Raw genomic sequence first — 19139 nt, 5'->3', positions numbered from 1 at the left:
GGGGCTGCCGGGGTCGGTGGCAGCGGGCGGCGTTTGCCACGCACCCGCAACAGGAATGCAGCCAGCCGGCCGGCCCGGGGTGGATGGCAGCCGGGCACGGCCGGGGCCGTGGGTAATTAAAGCCCGGTCCGGCCCGGCGGTGAGCGGATGTTTGTGACCTGTTGAGCTCCCGGTGCTGGCAGCGGCAGCGCGCCGAGCCCGCGGCGTGCCGAGCAAGCGGTGGCCCCGAGCGGACGGTGGCCTTGAGCTGACGGCGGCGGCAGCGGTGCCGGCCCCTCCGGAGAGGCGGAGGCGTCGGTGCCATCGGCGATGGCCCCCAGCGCCATGGGGCGCGGAGGTGAGCCGGGGGTGCTCGGGGGACGCGGGACATGGCACGGCCCCGGGGAGCAGCACGGGTGGCGGCGGCGGCGGCGGGACGGCACGGGCAGGGAACCGGCACGGGCAGAAAGCCAGCACGGGCAGGGAGCCAGCACAGGCGGCTCGGGGACTGCCTGGCCCTCGGGGAAAGGAGCAGCCCCACCAGCACCGGGGCACGGTGCCGCTCGCCCGCCCCGGCCACCAAAGGTCGCCACCGAAGGCAGGGCCTGGACGGAGCTGCCGGGCGGCGCGGCACAGGCGGCACCCGGCAGCAGGGAGGGCTCGGCCGCCGCACCCTCCGGAGCCGGCTGCTGGGCAAACATGGCCCTCGGTGCCCTGCGTGATGGGGCAAAGCTGCCAGCGCTGTGGGGCAATGCCTGTGGCTGCTGCCCGCACCGCAGGGCAACGTCCGCTGCCGCTGCCTGCACCGCGGGGCAACGTCCACCGCTCCTGCCGGCACCGCGGGGACAAGGCTGCTGCCTGCTGCCAGCGCCGCGGGCGCGATGCCCACGTCACCCTGCGAGAACAATGCCCGCTGCCCTGCTACCAGGGCAGAGCCCACCGGCCCCGCCAGCGCCGCGGGGTCGATGCACGCGGTGGCTGCTGGCACCGACCCCTCCGCGGGCAGCGCCGCGTCGGATGAGGGCTGAGGGGGGGTGCAGGGACCACGGCACGGCTCCGGTGCTGCCGCGCAGGTGGTGCCACTCCCAGCCGGGCCCCACACACTCACGGTCCCGTGACCATAAATTACCTTCCTGTGGGAATCAGGGATGCCCACACAGCCGGGAAGTGCCGGGACCCGGGTTGAGTCACCCCGTGCCGCACATGCCGCCCAGGCCTTCCACAGCACTGTGGGGCAGAGGGCTGTGCCGGGCTCCCGCTGTGGAGCAGAGCCGGGCGCTAAGCCGGGGCCAGCGTGGTGGGCACCGTGCCCCACAGCCATGTCCCAGAGTGGGGGGATGCCCAGGGGTCATGCCCAGGGGACCCCCATGGCAGGAGAGGGCACGGACCCGAGGCCCCGCTTGCCAGGCTGGGGACGCCACCAGCCAGCGCAGCCTCAAGCAGCTCCCTGCGCCGCAGCCGGCACCTGGGGATGGGACGGGGACGGGACAGAGACGGAACAGCCCCAGCTGAGACCTCCGGTCCAGTGGGCAAGCACGGGGCAGCCCCACGGCCAGGGGGAGCTCAGGCCGCCAGCCAAGGGCACCCTGAGGCCCCACCATGGCCAGCATCCCCAGTGACCCCAATGTCCCCAGCATCCCCAGTGACCCCAGTGACCCCAGCATCCCCGGTGTCCCCAGCATCCCCAGTGACCCCAGTGACCCCAGCATCCCCAGTGACCCCAGCATCCTCAGTGTCCCCAGTGACCCCAGTGACCCCAGCATCCCCAGTGTCCCCAGCATCCCCAGTGATCCCAGTGACCCCAGCATCCCCAGTGACCCCAGTGTCCCCAGCATCCCCGGTGTCCCCAGCATCCCCAGTGACCCCAGTGACCCCAGCATCCCCAGTGACCCCAGTGACCCCAGCATCCCCAGTGTCCCCAGCATCCCCAGTGACCCCAGCATCCCCGGTGTCCCCAGCATCCCCAGTGACCCCAGTGACCCCAGCATCCCCAGTGACCCCAGTGTCCCCAGCATCCCCAGTGTCCCCAGCATCCCCAGTGACCCCAGTGACCCCAGCATCCCCAGTTCCCGGCACCATCCCATGCTGGGATTGGGCACGGGAAGGCAGGATGGCCGGGCTGTCCGATGGCATGGGGCTGCAGAGTCAGGCAGGAGTCAGGCAGGAGTCACCGGGCTGCGGGTGAAGGGGCAGGAGGAGGCGGGCGGGCGGGTGGCGTGAGGTGTCCGGCCGAGGAGCCGGTTCCTGCCCCGTGGCGCGGCTTCAGGGCACGGAGGTGCCGGCGAACCCGTCGGGCCAGGCAGGCCAGTCCCGGCCTGACCAGGGCTCACCTCGCCATGGCTCAGTCTCGTGCCGTGCCGGCAGCCGGCAGGGCTCCCGGGGACGGCGACCCGGGGGACGGCAGCCCCTGACCCCCACCCCGAGCCTGGCGGGCAGGTGAGCGGGCGGCTGCGGGGTGGTCCCGGGGATGAGCAGCCGTGGGGCTACGGCGGGGGACGGGAGCCGGTGCGGGTGGCGAGGGCGGCTGGTGCCGGGGCCACCGGGCAGGACCGGGCTCAACACAGGGTCCCGGCTCCAGGGTTCCCCCCGAGCTGTGCTTGCCTGAGGAGGCTTTGGGGGTCCCAGGGACCCCGCAGGGACACGGCGGGGGCCAGCAGCCCCACTTCAGCCCTGCCACCCCCCCCACACACACTCTGCAGGTGCTTTCGCTCCGCTCCCGGCAGAGCCCTGGGATGCGTGGGACGATCCCCGGGGACGCGTGGGACGGTCCTGGCCGCGGGAAGTTCCCACGGTGGCGGCTCGGCCGCGGCGGCTGCGATGGGGTGGCGGGGGGTGTCCCGCTCCCGGCTGCGGTCTCCCCACCACCCCTGACTGACCCGGGGTCTCTCTCCCACAGGTCGTGCCGGCAGCACCGGAGCTCCCAGGCAGGAGCGGGGGGACGTCACGATCCCCCTCAGCCCCCTGCCCGGCCCCCCGCCATCCCAGCCCCCCCTGGCCATGCTGCTGAGGGAGTCCCCCTTCTCCAGCCGGGCGCTGGTGGCCCTGGACGGTCTGGCCTCGGGGCTGCTGGCCCCCAGCTTCTGGGCCGTCAACCGCCTCCTTGACCTGCAGCAGACGACGGCCGAGCGGAGGCGGCAGCGGCAGAGACGGTGCGGGTCGTGCCGCGGCCGCACCGGTCAGGCGCTGGCCGGGCTGGCGTACAGCACGCTGCTGCTGCTCTCGCTGCCCCTGGCCGCGCTGGGGCTGCTGCTGTGGCTGCCGGTGCAGGCGGCACGACGGCCCTTTGCCTACCAGTACACGGCAGGTACGGCGCCGGCGGAGCCGTGGGACCTACGGCAGCGCCGGTCCTTCACCTTCATCAGCGCCAACGTCTGCCTGCTGCCCAGCGGCCTGGCCAAGTTCAGCAACCTGGGGCAGACGCCGCAGCGTGCCAACTACGTCGCCCGCCACCTCGCCCCGGCACCGCCGGACCCCCCCAGCGCCCGGGCCAGCCTCGTTGAGCCGCGGCACGGCGAGACCAACAGCTACGGCGGAACCCTCGACACCCCGTGGCAGCCCCCCGGCAGCACGCCGGCGGAGGCGGCCGAGCCCGTGCCGGCGGTGTTGTCCGAGCGTTTCCCGGCAGACGCCGACTTCATCTGCCTGCAGGAGGTCTTCGAGGCGGGCGCTGCCGCCTGCCTGCGCCGGTGGCTGGGGGGCACCTTCCCGCACATCATCTCCGAGGTGGGTGCCCGCGGGCTGTGGGGATGCCAGCTGAAGGTGCTCAACAGCGGGCTCTTCCTAGCCAGCCGCTACCCTCTGCTAGCCGTGCAGTACCGCGGCTTCCCCAACGGCGCCCGCGAAGATGCCCTGGCCGCCAAGGGGCTGCTCGCCGTCCAGGTGAGCTGGGGACCACCCCCCTTCCTTTCCCCAGCCGTGTGGCAGCAGGCAGGGCGCTGCCTGCTCCCGCCGGATTTCCCCGCTGAGGGTCCCGTGTCCCCCCAGGTGCTGCTGGGCTCGGCGCAGGGGCAGAGGATCGTGGGCTACGTCGGCTGCACCCACCTGCAGGCACCCGCAGGTGAGGAGGGAGACGACGGGGGGGCCGCGCCTCAACCCGCCGCTGCCGAAGCGGGGTGCCGGCGCTGCCGGTGCCGCGCGGTGACGCCGTGTGTGTGTGTGTGTCCCCCACCGCCACCGCCCCTCGCAGGCGACGCCGCCATCCGGGATGCGCAGCTGACGCTGGGGCTGCACTGGCTGCAGCAGTTCCGGGAGGCACAGGAGCAGCGCGGGGACGTGGTGGCTTTCGACGTCTTCTGCGGGGACCTCAACTTCGACAACTGCTCCCGAGGTGGGGACGGGGCTGGCCGGGGGGGGCAGGCGGTTTTTGGTGGGGAGTGATGGCGGAGACCTGTTCCCCCTGCCCGCAGGTGACGAGCTCAACCAGAGGCACCGGCTCTTCGAGGTGTACCGGGACCCCTGCTGCCGGGGGCCCGGGCAGGACGCACCCTGGGCTATAGGTGGGACCTGCCCTCCCCCGCCTTCGCCCCCCTCCCCGGGGCACCCTTGTCCCCAGCCCCGAGTGGGGGGGACGCGGCGGGGGTCCCACTCACAGCCCATCCCCGTCCCCGCCCGCAGGCTCCCTGCTCAACTACCTGAAGATCTATGAGGAGCCCGTGTCCACCCCGGAGAAGCTGAAGAGGTGACAGGGATGGGGATATGGCGAGGGGGAGAGGGGGGGGACAGGCCTGGGGTCCCACGGGAAAGGCCACCAGGTGGGGAAGGGGGATGCTCCAGCCAAGCCACCCTGCCTGGAGAGGGGGGTGATGCCACTGGCGGGGGTCCCTCCATCCCCGTGCCACCGCATCCCCATGCCACCATGTCCTCGTGCCACTGCATCCCCGTGCCACCGTGTCCCTGTGTCACCGTGGCCTCATGCCACCACACCGTCCCTGTGCCACCACCTCCCCGTGCCGCTGCATCCCCATGCCACCATGACCTTGTGCCACCACGTCCCCATGCCACCGCGTCCCTGTGCCACCACTCCGCCCTGTTCCCGTGCCACCACGTCCTCGTGCCACCTTGCCCCCATTCCACCATGTCCCAATGCCACCATGTTCCTGTGCCACCGCATCCCCATGCGTGCCACCGCGTCCCCGCTCCGCAGGACCCTCTCGCAGCCGGCGGGGCAGCAGCAGTACCTGGCGGGCCCGATCCTCTCCAGCGGGCAACCCGACCCGGCAGCCCCCAGCCCCTGGCAGGGCCGGCGCGTGGATTACGTCCTCTACCGCCAGCACCACGGGACCCTGCCGCTGCAGACGGTGAGTGCCAGAGCGGCAGGGCGGGGGGTGCCCGTGCCCCCCCGTCCCCCCGCCCTGACAGCCCCTCTCCCCGGCAGGAGGTGGCGGGGGTCTCCTTCATCACCCAGCTGGCCACTCGCTCCGACCACCTGCCCGTGGCCCTGCGGCTCGACGTGACCCCCGCGTCCCCCTGAGCCGCTGGCGCGATAGCTGCAGCCGTCCACCCGGCGCATGCCCCCGGCACCGGAGCCAGCACCGGGCACAGCTGGGGGGGGTTCCGGGCCCACCGGCACACGAGTGGGAAGCTGGAACCCCACGGGGGCGGCTCCTGGACCCCACGCGAGACAGTTGCGCCAACGTGTGCCGGCGTCCCGTCGGACGCGGTGGGGCTGCCGCGGTGTGGGGCTGTGCCCACCATCACAGCCCCTCGGTGCCGTGGCGGGCAGGGCAGCGGTCTGGCAGTGCTGGCGCCAGCCGCGGTTTTAACAACCGGAGGGAAATAAAAGCCTGGAGCTGCACCGGCATCGGCCCCACGGTGTGTGGGGGGCTGCCCCCCCAATTGCCAGGGCAGGGACTGGGGTAGGGGGGAGCGATGGTGCGGCCGGACCCCCTGAACGGGGTGGGGGGGTCCCCACTGCAGGGGGGGAGGGCAGAGGAGCCAGCCCAGGCGCGTGGGGACAGAGCTCCCACAGGCTCAGTGGGGCTGGGGGGGCAGGAGGGTCTTGGGGTGCAGCTGGCCGGTGCCCCCCTCCCCGGGCTGCCCTCGGCCTGGGGCTCAGCAGGGCCCTTTGGCAGCGAGGGGGGGTGCCCCCCTCAGCTTAGAGCCCCCTGCACCCTGGGGGCTGCCCCATGGCCACCCCCTGGACCCACTCACCATCACACCGCCCACCCCACCCTGTGGTGCACCCCTGTGGGACCCCCCCTCTCATGGGGTGGGTGAGGATGGTGACACATCCTGCTGCCTGCGCCGCTCACCGGGTCACGGAGGGCTGTCAGCACCCCGGGTCCCCCAGTGTGGGGGTCACCACGGCATGGGGGTGCATCCATGAAGGCACGGGGGACCCCCCCCACCGTGGCACGGAGCCCCAAATTGCAGAGGGCCTCAGCAGTGTGTGGAAGGCCACCCCCACCATTGCACAGCCCCCCCATTGCTGGGCACCAAACCCGCGGGTGTGGAGCCTGGCACCGGCACCGGCACCGGCACCAGCCTCCACAATGGCACCTACACCATCCAGGCCCTGGATCCTACATGGTTCTGCATGGGGTGCTGGGTGCTGTGCTGGGTGCTGGTGCTGCATCAGATGCTGTACGGGGTGCTGGGTGCTGCATTGGGTGCTGCGCGGGGTGCTGGGTGCTGCATTGGGTGCTGTACAGGGTGCTGGGTGCTGCATTGGATTCTGTACAGGGTGCTGGGTGCTGCATTGGGTGCTGCAGCTGGGGGGGGGGAGCGCAGCAGGTCCCCCAGCCCCAGGCTGGGCACGACCTCTGCAGCCCCCCGGGAGCCATGCCCAGCCCCACATGTGCCCTTAACCCCATTCCAGCCCCACACCAGCCCCCAAACTGAGAGGGGCCTGTTGGGATGGGAGGGGGGTACTGGGGGCACCCCAGGACCTGCACGGCAGGGACCCTGAGGACCATTCCATAGGGACCCTTGGGGACCATTCCCCAAGGACCCCTGGGCTCTGCTCCCTGGGGACTCCCCGGGGCAGGGGCTGCCTGGCAGAGACCCCCTTCAAGCGCACCCCCCCCGCCACGCACACAGCCATGCGGGAAGGGCCCAAAGGCTCGTTTATTGGAAGGCACGGAGCTGGGGAGGAGTGGGGCAGAGGTGGGGGACACCCCCACACCCAGGGCTCAGTCCCCCCTGGATGGAGGGGCCGAGCCCCCAGTGCAGGGAGGCACAAGCATGGGAACCCAGGGGCAGCGCCAGGGGGGGAGAGGCTGCCCCGCTGCGAAAGCCCGAGCTCTGCCCCACGGCGGGGTGACCCTCCGGTCCCCTTGGGGTGGGGGGGGCAGGAGCCTGAGGCGTGGAGATGGGGGCTACCCCTTGGGGTGTGCATAGCTGGGGTGGGGGGCTGCCCTATAGACTGTGCGTATCTAGGGATGGGGGGGCTGCCCCACAGAGTGTGCATAGCTGGGGTGGGGGGGCTGCCCTATATAGACTGTGCGTACCTAGGAATGGGGGGGGCTGCCCCATGGACTGTGCATATCTGAGGTTGGGGGGCTGCCCCATAGAGTGTGCATAGCTAGGGTGGGGGGCTGCCCTATAGACTGTGCGTATCTAGTAATGGGGGGGGGCTGCCCCACAGAGTGTGCATAGCTGGGAGCGGGGGGGGGATGCTTCTTGGCGTGTGCATAGCTGGCGTTGGGGGGGCTGCCCCGTGGACGGTACGTATCTGAGGTCGGGGGGCTGCCCTACAGACTGTGCGCATCTAGGAATGGGGGGGCTGCCCCATGGACTGTGCGTACCTGGGGTGGGGGGGCTGCCCCACGGGGTGTGCGTAGCCGGGGCCGGGGCCGCCCCACGGCCGCAGTTCGGGGGGGCAGGGACCCTCAGACGGCCTCCTGCGCCCGCCGGTACTCGAAGACGCTCCCGCGCTCGGCGAAGCTCCGGGGTGCCGGCGGCTCGGCGGCCTCCTCGGGGTCCCCCCCCTCCCCGGGGGAGCCGAAGCCGCCCCCGCCGGGGGTCTGCAGGCGGAAGACGTCCTGCAGCAGGGAGAAGATGGGGCGTCAGGGGGTGCGGGGTGCTGGGGGGAGCATGGGGGGGGGTCCCATGTGCCACTCACCCCCGGCTCCACCGGCACCGACGTCTTGGCGCCCAGGTTGATGGTTCGGCCATCGCGGCGCAGCAGCAGGTTGAGCCCCGGGGCGCCGGGGCTGCCCCCTAACCGGTAAAAGGGGGGGATCAGGGGGCGATGGGGGGCGTTGGGGGGCTGCGGGGGTCCCCGCTTACCTCGCAGGCCGTAGGGACGGACGGCGCGGCGCTCGCTCAGCACCGACAGCACCATGTCCTCGCGGAAGAGCAGCTCCCGGATCACCCCGTCACCCCCCCGGCAGCGCCCCGCGCCCCCCGAGCCCCGACGCAGCTCGAAGCGCTGCAGGACCACGGGGTACCTGGGTGGGGGGGACACACGCGACGGGGACACGGGGGGTCAGTGCGCCGGCGGGGCCCCGGCAGCCCCCCGCCGTGCTCCCCCCGGCGCTCACCGCTGCTCCAGGATCTCGGGGTCGGTGATGCGGGTGTTGGTCATGTGCGTGTGGACCCCGCTGCGGCCGTGCCAGCGCGGGCCGGCCCCCGCGCCCCCCGCCACCGTCTCGTAGTAGCCCACCCGCTCGTTCCCGAAGGTGACGTTGTTCATGCAGCCCTGAGGGCGCAGGGGAGGGTGGGGGGCCCCCACAACCCCAGCTGGGGAGTCCGACCCCTGACACCCCAGACCCCTAGGACCCCCAATCCCTGGCAGCCCAGGACCCCCAACCTCTGGGACCCCCAGCCTCCAGCACCCTGGACCCCTGGGACCCCCAACCCCTGGGACCCCAGATTCCCAGGACCCCTGACTCCTGGGACCCCCAGCACTCCTGGGACTCCCAACCCCCCAGACCCCCCAACTGCCGTGACCCCCAGGACCCCTGACCCCCCGGTACCTGGGATCCCGAGGATCTCCAACCCCTGGGACCCCCCAGCATGCCCACCCCCTGGGACCCTCAGCACCCCAGACCCCTGGGACCCCCGGAACCCCCAACTCCCAGGACCCCTGACCCCTGGCACCCCAGGAACCCTGAACCCCAAGATCCCCAGGACCCCTGACCCCCAGGACCCCCTGGCACCCCTGACCCCTAGCACCCTGGGACCCTGGATGCCTGGGACCCCTGACCCCCAGGACCCCCAGCACCCTGGCCCCTAGAACCCCCCGGACCCCCTGTCACCCTGGTCCCTACCTGGGAGGCGGCACAGACCCCGAAGGCCTTGAAGATGACGTCCACCACCCGCTGGGAGGTCAGGACGTTGCCCCCCACCACGGCGGCCTCGGGCGAGGGGTCCAGGATGGAGCCCTTGGGGATGACCACCCGCACGGGGGCCAGGCAGCCCTGGGTGGGACACGACACCCATCAGACCCGGCTGGCCCCCCAAATGGATCCTGCCCCACACCTGCAGCACCCCAGGGGAGCAGGGGCTCAGACCCCCCCCCCAAGGGGAGCAGGGTCCCAGGACCCCCCCACCCCAGGGGACTGGGGTCCCAGAGCACCTCCCTGGGTGAACAGGTTCCCAGGACCCCCCCACCCCAGGGGACTGGGGTCCCAGGACCCCCTCACCCCTGGGGAAGCACTAGGCTGGCAGCTCCCCCCAGCAGCGCCTGCCCAGGGCTCCTCAGGGGGCTCTGCCCTGCGTGGCAGGGGGATGCAGGGGGGGGTCCCATAGCCCTGGGGTCCCACAGCCTGGGGGTCCCACAGCCCTGGGGGTTTCAAAGCCTGGGGGTTTCAAAGCCCAGGGGGTCCCACCGCCTGGGGGGTCCCGCAGTCCAGGCTTTTGCAGCCCAGGGGTTTCGCAGCCCAAGGGGGTCCTGCAGCCCTGGAGTTGTACAGCCCTGGGGTCCCACAGCCTAGGGGTCCCAGGGGTCTGGGGGTCCCAGGGGTCTGGGGGTTTCAAAGCCTGGGAGTTTCAAAGCATGGGGCTGTTGCAGCTCAGGGGATCCCACAGCCTGGGGGGTCCCACAGCCCTGGGGGTCCCAGAGCCCAGGGCTTTCACAGCCCAGGGGGTTTCACAGCCTGGGGGTTTTGCAGCCCGGGTGTCCCGCAGCCCAGGGCTTTTGCAGCCTGGGGGTCCGGCGCCCACCTGGTTGAGGGGGATGTCCTGGCCCACCATGCAGCGCAGGCAGTAGATGAGGGCAGAGAGGGTGATGGCGCGGGGGGCATTGCAGTTCCCGTACACCTCCGGCCCCGAGCCCGAGAAGTCGAAGACGGCGCTGCCCTGCGGGGACAGCGGGGACGAGGGGTGGCCCCGCATCCCATCCCGGGGGGGCTCCCCCAAACCCCATCTCGGGGGTGGGGGGATGTCCCACGTCCCGGGGCCGCCCGCTCACCTCCTGGGGATCCACTTGCACCCGCAGCCGGATGGGCGAACCGTCGTCCATGCGGTCCTCGGCTTCCACCGCGGTGCCCCAACGCGCGGCGAAACCCTTCAGCATCTCCCGCACGGCCACCTCGGCGTTGGCCTGGGGACGGCGGGCGTCACGGCGGGGCCGGGGGGACCGGGGGGGCCGGGGGGTCCGGCGGGTCCCACCTGGATGTGGGCCATGTACGCCTGGACGACCGGGAGGCCGTAGAAGCGGATGAGCTCGGTGACCAGCTGGATCCCTTTCTGGTTGGCGGCCACCTGGGCACGCAGGTCCGACAGGTTGTCCTGCAGGTTCCGGGTCCCGCTGCAGCCGGGGACGCGGCCCGGCGCCATCAGGGCCTCCGTCACCGCTGCGGGGGACGAGTGAGCGGCGGCGGGGCGGGGGGTGCCCAGCCCCACCGCGTCTCCGCCATCCCCACCATGTCCCTGCCGTCCCCAACATGTCCCCACCATCATCCCCACCATGTCCCTGCTGTCCCCAACATGTCCCCACTGTGTCCCCGCCATCCCCACCATGTCCCTGCCGTCCCCAACATGTTCCCACCATCCCCACCGCATCCCCATCATGTCCCCGCCATCCCCACCATGTCCCTGCTGTCCCCAATGTGTCCCCACCGTGTCCCCGCCATCCCCACCATGTCCCTGCCGTCCCCAACATGTCCCCACCATCCCCACCGCATCCCCACCATGTCCCTGCCGTCCCCAATGTGTCCCCACCGTGTCCCCGCCATCCCCACCAGGTCCCTGCCGTCCCCACCATGTCCCTGCTGTCCTCAACGTGTCCCTACCACAACCCCACCATGTCCCCACTGCATCCCTGCCGTCCCTGCCATCCCCACTGCATCCCCACCATCCTCACCATGTTCCCACTGCCCCCACCACGTCCCCACCATCCCTACCACATCCCCGACGTCCTCATCATCCCCACCACGTCCACACCATATCCCCACCATGTCCCTAGCGCATCCCCACCATGTCCTCGCTGTCCCCACCATGCCTCCACCATCCCCGACGTCCTCACCATTACCAGTGCATCCCCACTGTCCCGGCCACGTCCCCACCATATCACCACTGTCCTCACCGTCCCCACCGCATCCCCGCCATCCTCACCGTCCCTGCCGTCTCCACCACACCCCCACCGCATCCCCGCCGTCCCGGCGCAGACCCACCCTCCTCCTGGAAGACACCGTCCTTCACCAGCTTGAAGGAGACGAAGACGGCCCCCTCCTCACGCAGCGCCTTGGAGTGGGGGGGCATGGAGCCGGGGGTGATGCCCCCGATGTCCGCGTGGTGCCCGCGGCTGGCCACGAAGAAGACGGGCTTGGGGATGCCCGGCCAGAAGACCTGGGGAGAGCCCGGCGCTGAGCCGGTGTCTTGGCGAGGGGTCCTGCACCCCAGGGGTGTCCCAGGGTGGGGGTCCCGCGCCCCCGGCCCTCACTCACGGGGGTGATGACGGTGAGGTCGGGCAGGTGGCTGCCCCCCGCGCAGGGGTGGTTGCTCAGGATGACGTCCCCCTCCCGCAGGTCCTCACCCAGGTTGCGGATCTGCAGCGGCACCAGGAAGGGGTGAGCGGATCCCCGGGTGGGGGGGGGTCCCGGAGCAGGGGGGGGTCCCTGGGGACTCTCCTACCTGGAACTGGACGGTCTCCTGCATGGCGCCCAGGTGGACGGGGATGTGGGGGGCATTGGACACCAGCCCCCCGTCCGGCCCGAAGAGCGCGCAGGAGAAGTCCAGCCGCTCCTTGATGTTGGTGGAGATGGCCGTCCGCTGCAGGATCCGGCCCATCTGCTCTGCAGGGGGGGGGAACGCGGCAGACCCTCAGGAGGGGGTCCCTGCCCCACAGAGCCCCCCTCGTCCCGTCCCCCATCCCCGGCAAACCCCAGCCGCCACATCCCCCTGCCCCAGGCATGGCTGGGGGGCAGCCCCCCCCCACCTGCGATGCTCATGAAGCGGTGGGAGAAGATGGAGAGCTGGACGGCATCGAGCTGGGGGCCGACAGGGCGCGGGGACCCCGAGCCGACGGCGATGCAGACGTCGCCGAAGCGGGTGAGGCTGGCGGTGCAGCCCGGCTCCACCACGATGGTGCTGGGGGAGACAGGCGGTGGCACCGGGAGCTGGAGGGGCACAGGGCTTCTCGGGGTCCCACCGGCTCCCCGGGGTCCCCGACAGCTCCCCAGGGTCCCTGCTGGCTTCGTGAGGTTCCCACTGGCTCCTCAGGGTCCCCACCAGCTCCCTGTGGTCCCACCAGCTTTTTGGGGTCCCTGCCATCTCACCAGAGTCCTGCCAGCTCCTTGGGGTCTCGCTGTCATCCTGGGGTCCTCACCAGCCCCCCAGGGTCCCGCTGTCATCCTGGGGGCCCTGCCAGCTCCTTAGGGTCCCTGCCGTCACCCCGGGGTCCCTGCCAGCTCCTTGGGGTCCCGCTGTCACCCTGGGGTCCCCGCCAGCTCCTTGGGGTCCCTGCCATGGCCCCGGGGTCCCCACCAGCCCTCAGGGTCTCACTGTCACCCTGGGGTCCCTGCTAGTCCCCTGGGGTCCTGCTGTCACCCTGCGGTCCCCACCAGTTCCTTGGGGTCCTGCTGTCACCCTGGGGTCCCCACCAGCCCCCCAGGGTCCCGCTGCCATCCTGGGGTCCCTGCTGTCACCCCAGGGTCTCCGCCAGCCCCCCAGGGTCCCGCTGTCACCCGGGGGTCCCCACTGTCACCCCGGGGTCCCTACCTGTTCTTGTCGATGATGATGGCGGGGCCGGGAATGGTGTGGTCGCAGGCCAGCTCCTCCAGCAGGAACACCGGCGTCTCCAGGTACCCCTCCTCGAAGTAGCACTGTGTCACCTGCAGGACCCAGCCCGAGCCCCCAGCCCCACGCTGGGTCATCCCCTGCCCCACTGGGACCCCCCTGGGCCCCCCCAGACCCCCCCTGCCCTCACCGTCTCCACGCGGGCCGGTTTCCCACTGGGGGCCAGGGGGGTCTCGCAGCTGATGCCGCTGCTGCCGGTGCCGCGCACCCGCACGTCGTCCACCACCACGGGGCGGTCGGGGATGGTGAAGCCGAACTCCACCATGTACCTGCGGGGTGGGAGCGGGCGCCAGCTGCGGCGAGGGGGGACTGGGAGATGCCCGGCCGCCCCTGGCGTGGCGTGGCAGTGCCGGGACAGGGATTGCAGTGCCAGGATGGGGATCATGGTGCCAGGATGGGGACTGCGGTGCCGGGATGGGGATCGTGGTGTTGGGATGGGGATTGCAGCACTGGGACAAGGATCGTGGCGCAGTGACGGTGATCATAGTGCCAGGACATGGATCATGGTGGTAGGATGGGGGATTGAGGTGCCAGGACAGGGATCGCGGTGCTGGGATGGGGATTGCAGCACTGGGACAAGGATTGTGGTGCAGTGATGGGGATTGTGGTGCCAGGACAGGGATCGCGGTGCTAGGATGGGGATCGTGGTGGTAGGATGGGGATCGCGGTGCCAGGATGGGGATCGCGGTGCCGGGATGGGGGACTGTGGTGCTGGGATGGGGGACTGTGGTGCTGGGATGGGGATTGCAGCACTGGGACAAGGATCGTGGCGCAGTGACGGTGATCATAGTGCCAGGACATGGATCATGGTGGTAGGATGGGGGATTGAGGTGCCAGGACAGGGATCGCGGTGCTGGGATGGGGATTGCAGCACTGGGACAAGGATTGTGGTGCCAGGACAGGGATCATGGTGCTAGGACGGGGATCGTGGTGGTAGGATGGGGATTGCGGTGCCGGGATGGGGATCGCGGTGCTGGGATGGGGGACTGGTGCTGGGATGGGGATTGCAGCACTGGGACAAGGATTGTGGCACAGTGATGGGGATTGCGGTGCCAGGATGGGGATCGCGGTGCTGGGATAGGGAACATGGTGCCAGGATGAGGATTGTGGTGCTGGGTTGGGGATGGCAGCACTGGGACGGGGATCACAGCGTTGAGATGGGGATTGCGGCACCGGGACGGGGTTTGCAGCACTGGGATGGGGATCGCGGTGCTGGGACGGGGATGACGGTGCCGGGACGGACCGGCTGGTGAAGGCGGCGTGGAAGTCTCCGGAGCGGCAGGAGCGCGGGGTGGGCGGGTGGCCCTTGGCCGAGCACATCAGGGCGCAGTCGGTGCCTTCGTAGCGCAGGTGCAGGAAAGCCTCCGTGCGGATCTGCTCCCTGCGGGGCAGCCCCATCAGCGAGAGGGAATGGCATCGGCATCATCCCGGCGTTCCCGTCCCCCCGCCCCGGGACCCCTGACGGCTCACCCGGTGAAGCCCTGCGCCTGCAGCGCGTCCCGGCACTCCCGCTCCAGCGCGGCGATGCGCCCGTCCAGCCGGGGGAAGGCGGCCGGCTCGTAGCGGAGGGCGCAGGGGGCCTGCGCCTCGTGCACCACGTCCGCCAGCGCCAGCCCGTATGCCGACAGGATCCCGCTGTACCTGCGCGACGCCCACCCGCGACGCTGCCGTGCCCGCCGCCGCCTCCCGGGGACCGTGACCCCCCTCCCCCCCACCCCCGGGCACCCCCAGACCTAACGAAACCACCTGGGGACAGGGGCACCCCCCCAAATGCACCCCACTTGGGGGACCCAGTGCATCCTTCCGGGGATGGGACACCCAAATCCTGCACCCAGGGGCACCCCCGAAACCCAGTGCGTCCATTTGGGGGGCTGGGACACCCCTAAATCCAGTGCATCCACCTGAGGACCAGGGCACCCCCAAACCCTGTGCCCAGGGGCACCCCCAAACTCAGCACATCCCAACGGGGATGGGAGCACCCCTAAACCCAGCATACCAGCCTGGGGACCTGGGACACCCCCAAACCCAATCCAGCCCCCTGGGGACCGGGGCACCCCCAAACCCCCTTCATCCCCCTGGGGACTGGGGCACCCCCAAACCCAATGCATCTGTCTTGGCAGGTGTGGGGGGGCAAGCCAGAGCCCCCCAACCCCACACTATCTACCCAGACGCTGAGAACATCCCGACACCCCCCCAGGTGCTCCCACCCCAGTGGGACCAGCCCCCCTGTCCGGCAGTTCCAGCAGACAGGAGTCCCCACGGAGCCCCCCCACCCCGCCATGCACCTACTTGTGGATGAAGACCCTGCTCATGCCCAGGGCGCGGGCGATGGCACAGGCGTGCTGCCCCCCCGCACCCCCAAAGCAGGCCAGCACGTGGCGGGCGGTGTCGTGGCCCCGTGCCTGGCGTGGGGGGACACACACGGGGGGGTGACGCCGGCGGCGGCACCGGGCACCCACAGCTCCCCCCTGCCCTGCCCCGGGACCACCCCACCTGTGTCAGGGCACGGATGGGCCGGCACATGGCCTCGTTGGCCACCCGCACGAAGCCCATGGCCACCTCCTCCACCGAGAGCGGTTGGCGGGCGCCGGCGGCGGTGCCGGCTAGGAAGGCGTCGATGCGGGCGGCCAGGTCCCGGAATGCCCGCGCCGCCGTCTCCCGGCACAGCGGCTGGTCCTCGCCCGGACCAAAGATGCGGGGGAAGTACTCGGGGAGCAGGCGGCCCAGGCAGAGGTTGGCGTCGGTGACGGTCAGCGGACCCCCTGCGCCGAGACGGGGATGGTGAGCGTGGCACCGCGGTACGGCACCCGCCGGCACCGCGGCCACTCACCCTTGCGGTAGCAGGCTGGACCGGGGTGGGCGCCCGCCGACTCAGGACCGACCACGAAGAGCCCGGACCTGGAGGGGAGATGCCGGCGGGAGCAGGAGGGTCCCGGCCATGCCCGCTGTGCCGCGGCCAGGCCGGACCCAGGCTCGGCCGAGCCCCCTTGTCCCACCGTGCCCTGGCCGGGGCGCCCATGGGTGCCCAAGAGCCCCCACCCACCTGAAGAAGAGCCGGGAGCCGCCGCCGGCCGCCACGGTGTTGATGTCGAGCTGCGGCGCCTGGATGCTGACGCCGGCGGTGCTGGCCTCGAAGACGTGCTCGTACTCGCCGGCGTAGCGGCTGACGTCCGTCGAGGTACCTGGGGAGCGCGGCTCAGCCCCGGCCGGACCCCCCACCCCGGCCCCCCGCCCCGGCCCCGCTCACCTCCCATGTCGAAGCCGATGACGGGCTGCCCGTCCTCGCGGCGGTAGGTGGTCATGGCGTAGCCCACCACGCCGCCGGCCGGGCCCGAGAGGATGGCGCGGGCCCCGCTGAAGTGCTGCATGGGGGTGAGCCCCCCGTCCGAGCGCATGAACAGCACCGGCACCTCCTGCGGGTGGGGGGCCCCGTGGGATGGGTGCTCGCGGGGGGTCCCGACAGGATAGGCGCCCAGGGGGGATCCCGGTGGGATGGGCGCTGCCGGAGGGTCCCGGTGGGATGGTGCCCGTGGGGGTTCCCGCTGGGACGGATGCCCATGGGGCGGTCCTGGCAGGATGGGTGTCCACAGGGGAGGTCCCACCGGGATGGGTGCCCGTGCGGGGGGTCCCGGCAGCCCCACTCACCCGCAGCTGGTGGGCGAAGCCGGCGCGGAAGCTCTCCAGGTAGCGGTGGATGCAGGGGGTGAGGTAGGCATCGGCGCAGGCCGTGTAGCCCCTCGGCACCGCCCGTACCATGGCCGCCACCGCGGACGAGAGGGAGACGTGCCGGAAACCCAGCTCCCGCGCCAGCGCCCCGACCTGCTCCTCGTGGCCGGGCCAGCTGCCGGGGAGACCGAGGACGGTGTCGGGTGTGGGGGTCCGGCTGCGGTCCCCCCCTCCCCGTTCCCCCAGGCCCCCCCCCACCCCGGGACTCACGCGTAGGAATGGAGCAGCAGCACGGCCAGGCTGCGGATGCCGCGGGCCAGCACCCCCTCCAGCTCCCGCCGCAGCGCCGACAGCTCCAGCGGCCGCTGCACCAGCAGGGATGCCCCCGTGGAGCCTGGGGACAGCCGGAGGGTCCCAGGAGGGGTCACGGGGGGATGCCACCCCACCGAGCCCGGCTGTCCTCCCCACGGCCGTGGCGGCGGTCCCCACCTTCGAGCAGCGGGAGGGTCTCCTTCCCCGGGAGGCGGCAGCCGGGCTGGTGCGGGATCAGCCGCTCGTCCACCTCGATCACCTCCTCGTAGAGCACCTCGGGCACCGCCACCTCCTGCGTGGGGAGGGTACGGGGACGTCACCCGGGGGGCCACCGCGGGACACCCCGCCGCCCGCTCGGGGACGCGCCGGCCTCACCGCGCTGCCGCTGGCTCCCGGCCGGCCGGGGCGGCGCGCGGGCGCTGGCGCGGGGCCGGGGCTGGCGCGGGGCCGTGGCGGGGGGCCCAGCGGCGCTCACGGGACGCGGCACCCGGGATCCGGGCACTTCCCGCCCCCGCCAAGGACGTCCGCGGCGGGCAAAGGACGCGCCGGGCCCCACCGAGCCGGGATGGCGCGGGTCACGCGGGGACACGACGCCCCGAGCTCGGACGGCACGAGACGCACAGGGACGTGCCAGCTCGAGCCCGGACGGCATGGGTCGCGTGGGGACACGTTGCCCCAAGCCTGGACGGTGCCGGTCACGGGGACGTGCCAGCCCGGTTGCAGGCGGTTGCGGGCCACGGGGGTGGGCTGCCCCAAGCCCGGAGAGTGCGGGACACGGAGACGTGGCACCCCCATCCCAGAGGGTGTGGGCCGCGGGAACGTGCCGCCCCAACCCTGTGCCGGCGCGGGTGCCGCGGCGGTGCCGGCCCTCACCAGGTCAAAGATGCGGGGACGGGCTTGGCTGCCGATGTGGAGGAGGTCGCGGAAGCCGCGGGTGACCAGCAGGGCCAGGCGCTCGCCCCGGCGTTCCAGCAGCGCGTTGGTGGCCACCGTGGTGCCCATGCGGATCCACTCGATGCCGGAGGCGTCCAGGGGTTGATCCCGCGGCACCGCCACCCCGCTCTCCTGCCGGCACCCCAGGCCTCAGCCCACCACCCCACCGCGGACCCCCAGCCCCACCGCGGACCCCTAGCCCCATGGCCCCCCCGGCACAGGGTGGGTGGGGGTCCGGACCAGACCAGGCTGCCCCAACCCCCAGCCCTTCGAGGGGACACAGGGCTGGTCTGGGGTCTTGGGGGGGGTCTGGGGGGGGTGTCTCAGGGAGGGTCCTGGAGAGATCCTGGGGTGTCCCGGGGGGGGGGTTGAGGGGGGGTCCCGGCAGGGTTCAGGGTGTCCCAGGGGAGTGTCTCAGGGGGATGGTCTCGGGGGGTCCTGGAGGATGCCGGGGGTGTCCCGGGGTGTCCCGGGGGGGTCCCGCGGGGTCCCGGGGGGATGGACTCAGTGGGAGGGTCCTGAGGAGATCCTACGGGGGGTCCCGGGGGTCCCAGACGGGTTGTGGGGGGGGTTCCGGCGGGGTCCGGGGTGTCCCGGGGGGTGTCCCGGGGGGGGTGTCCCGGGGGGCGTGGGTCGCGAGAGGGTCCCGGGGGGGATCCGGCGGCGGCACCTCCTGCAGGACGCGACGGATGCCCTCGGTGGGAGCGTCTCCGTAGCCGGGGTCCTCGGAGAGCAGCTTGAGGACGCGGACGCGACCGCCGGGGCAGCGGGCGAAGACGTCGGTGAAAGTGCCGCCGCGGTCGATGGCGAATTGAAACCCGCCGGGGCCCGCTGCCGCCGCTGCCATGGCGGGACCGGACCGGACGGGACGGGACGGGACGGGACGGGACCGGACGGCCGGGTACGGCTCGGAACGGCTCGGTCCGGTGCTCGGTCCCCGGTCCCCACCGCTCCCCCCCGGCCCGGGCAGCGCCGAGCACCGGCCCCGCGGGGGCGTGGCCTCAGAGGGGGCGTCGCCTCTGGCGGTGGCGGCGGGGAGGGGCGTGGCCTCGGGCGCGGAGGAGGCG

The 19139-nt window shown here is 72.3% G+C and overlaps 2 protein-coding genes across 2 annotated transcripts; one reads left to right on the top strand and one right to left on the bottom strand.

Annotated features, from left to right (window-relative positions):
* The first annotated feature begins 309 nt into the window (after positions 1-309).
* On the top strand, positions 310-5742 carry LOC142029381 (sphingomyelin phosphodiesterase 5-like). Its single transcript, XM_075024179.1, has 8 exons — positions 310-337; positions 2876-3858; positions 3964-4036; positions 4166-4306; positions 4386-4475; positions 4594-4657; positions 5123-5276; positions 5354-5742. Exons 1-8 carry the CDS (start codon positions 310-312, stop codon positions 5447-5449), a joined length of 1629 nt encoding a protein of 542 aa, XP_074880280.1. The 3' UTR covers positions 5450-5742.
* A 1284-nt stretch (positions 5743-7026) lies between these two features.
* OPLAH (5-oxoprolinase, ATP-hydrolysing) lies at positions 7027-19073 on the bottom strand. Its single transcript, XM_075024168.1, has 26 exons — positions 18743-19073; positions 18013-18204; positions 17317-17431; positions 17098-17221; positions 16807-17002; positions 16409-16574; positions 16205-16343; positions 15992-16059; positions 15655-15923; positions 15451-15563; positions 14632-14802; positions 14405-14542; positions 13292-13430; positions 13084-13196; positions 12302-12453; positions 11998-12158; positions 11811-11912; positions 11538-11712; positions 10534-10718; positions 10334-10465; positions 10087-10221; positions 9192-9341; positions 8463-8620; positions 8209-8369; positions 8042-8139; positions 7027-7961 (listed from the first exon to the last, which is right to left on the bottom strand). Exons 1-26 carry the CDS (start codon positions 18917-18919, stop codon positions 7809-7811), a joined length of 3882 nt encoding a protein of 1293 aa, XP_074880269.1. The 5' UTR covers positions 18920-19073; the 3' UTR covers positions 7027-7808.
* Positions 19074-19139: the final 66 nt, after the last annotated feature.

This window comes from Buteo buteo, chromosome 3 (assembly GCF_964188355.1).
Source record: "Buteo buteo chromosome 3, bButBut1.hap1.1, whole genome shotgun sequence".
Lineage (NCBI taxonomy): Eukaryota > Metazoa > Chordata > Aves > Accipitriformes > Accipitridae > Buteo > Buteo buteo.
The sequence above is the reverse complement of the archived record's forward strand: the minus strand, read 5'-3'. Positions and strand labels throughout refer to the sequence as shown.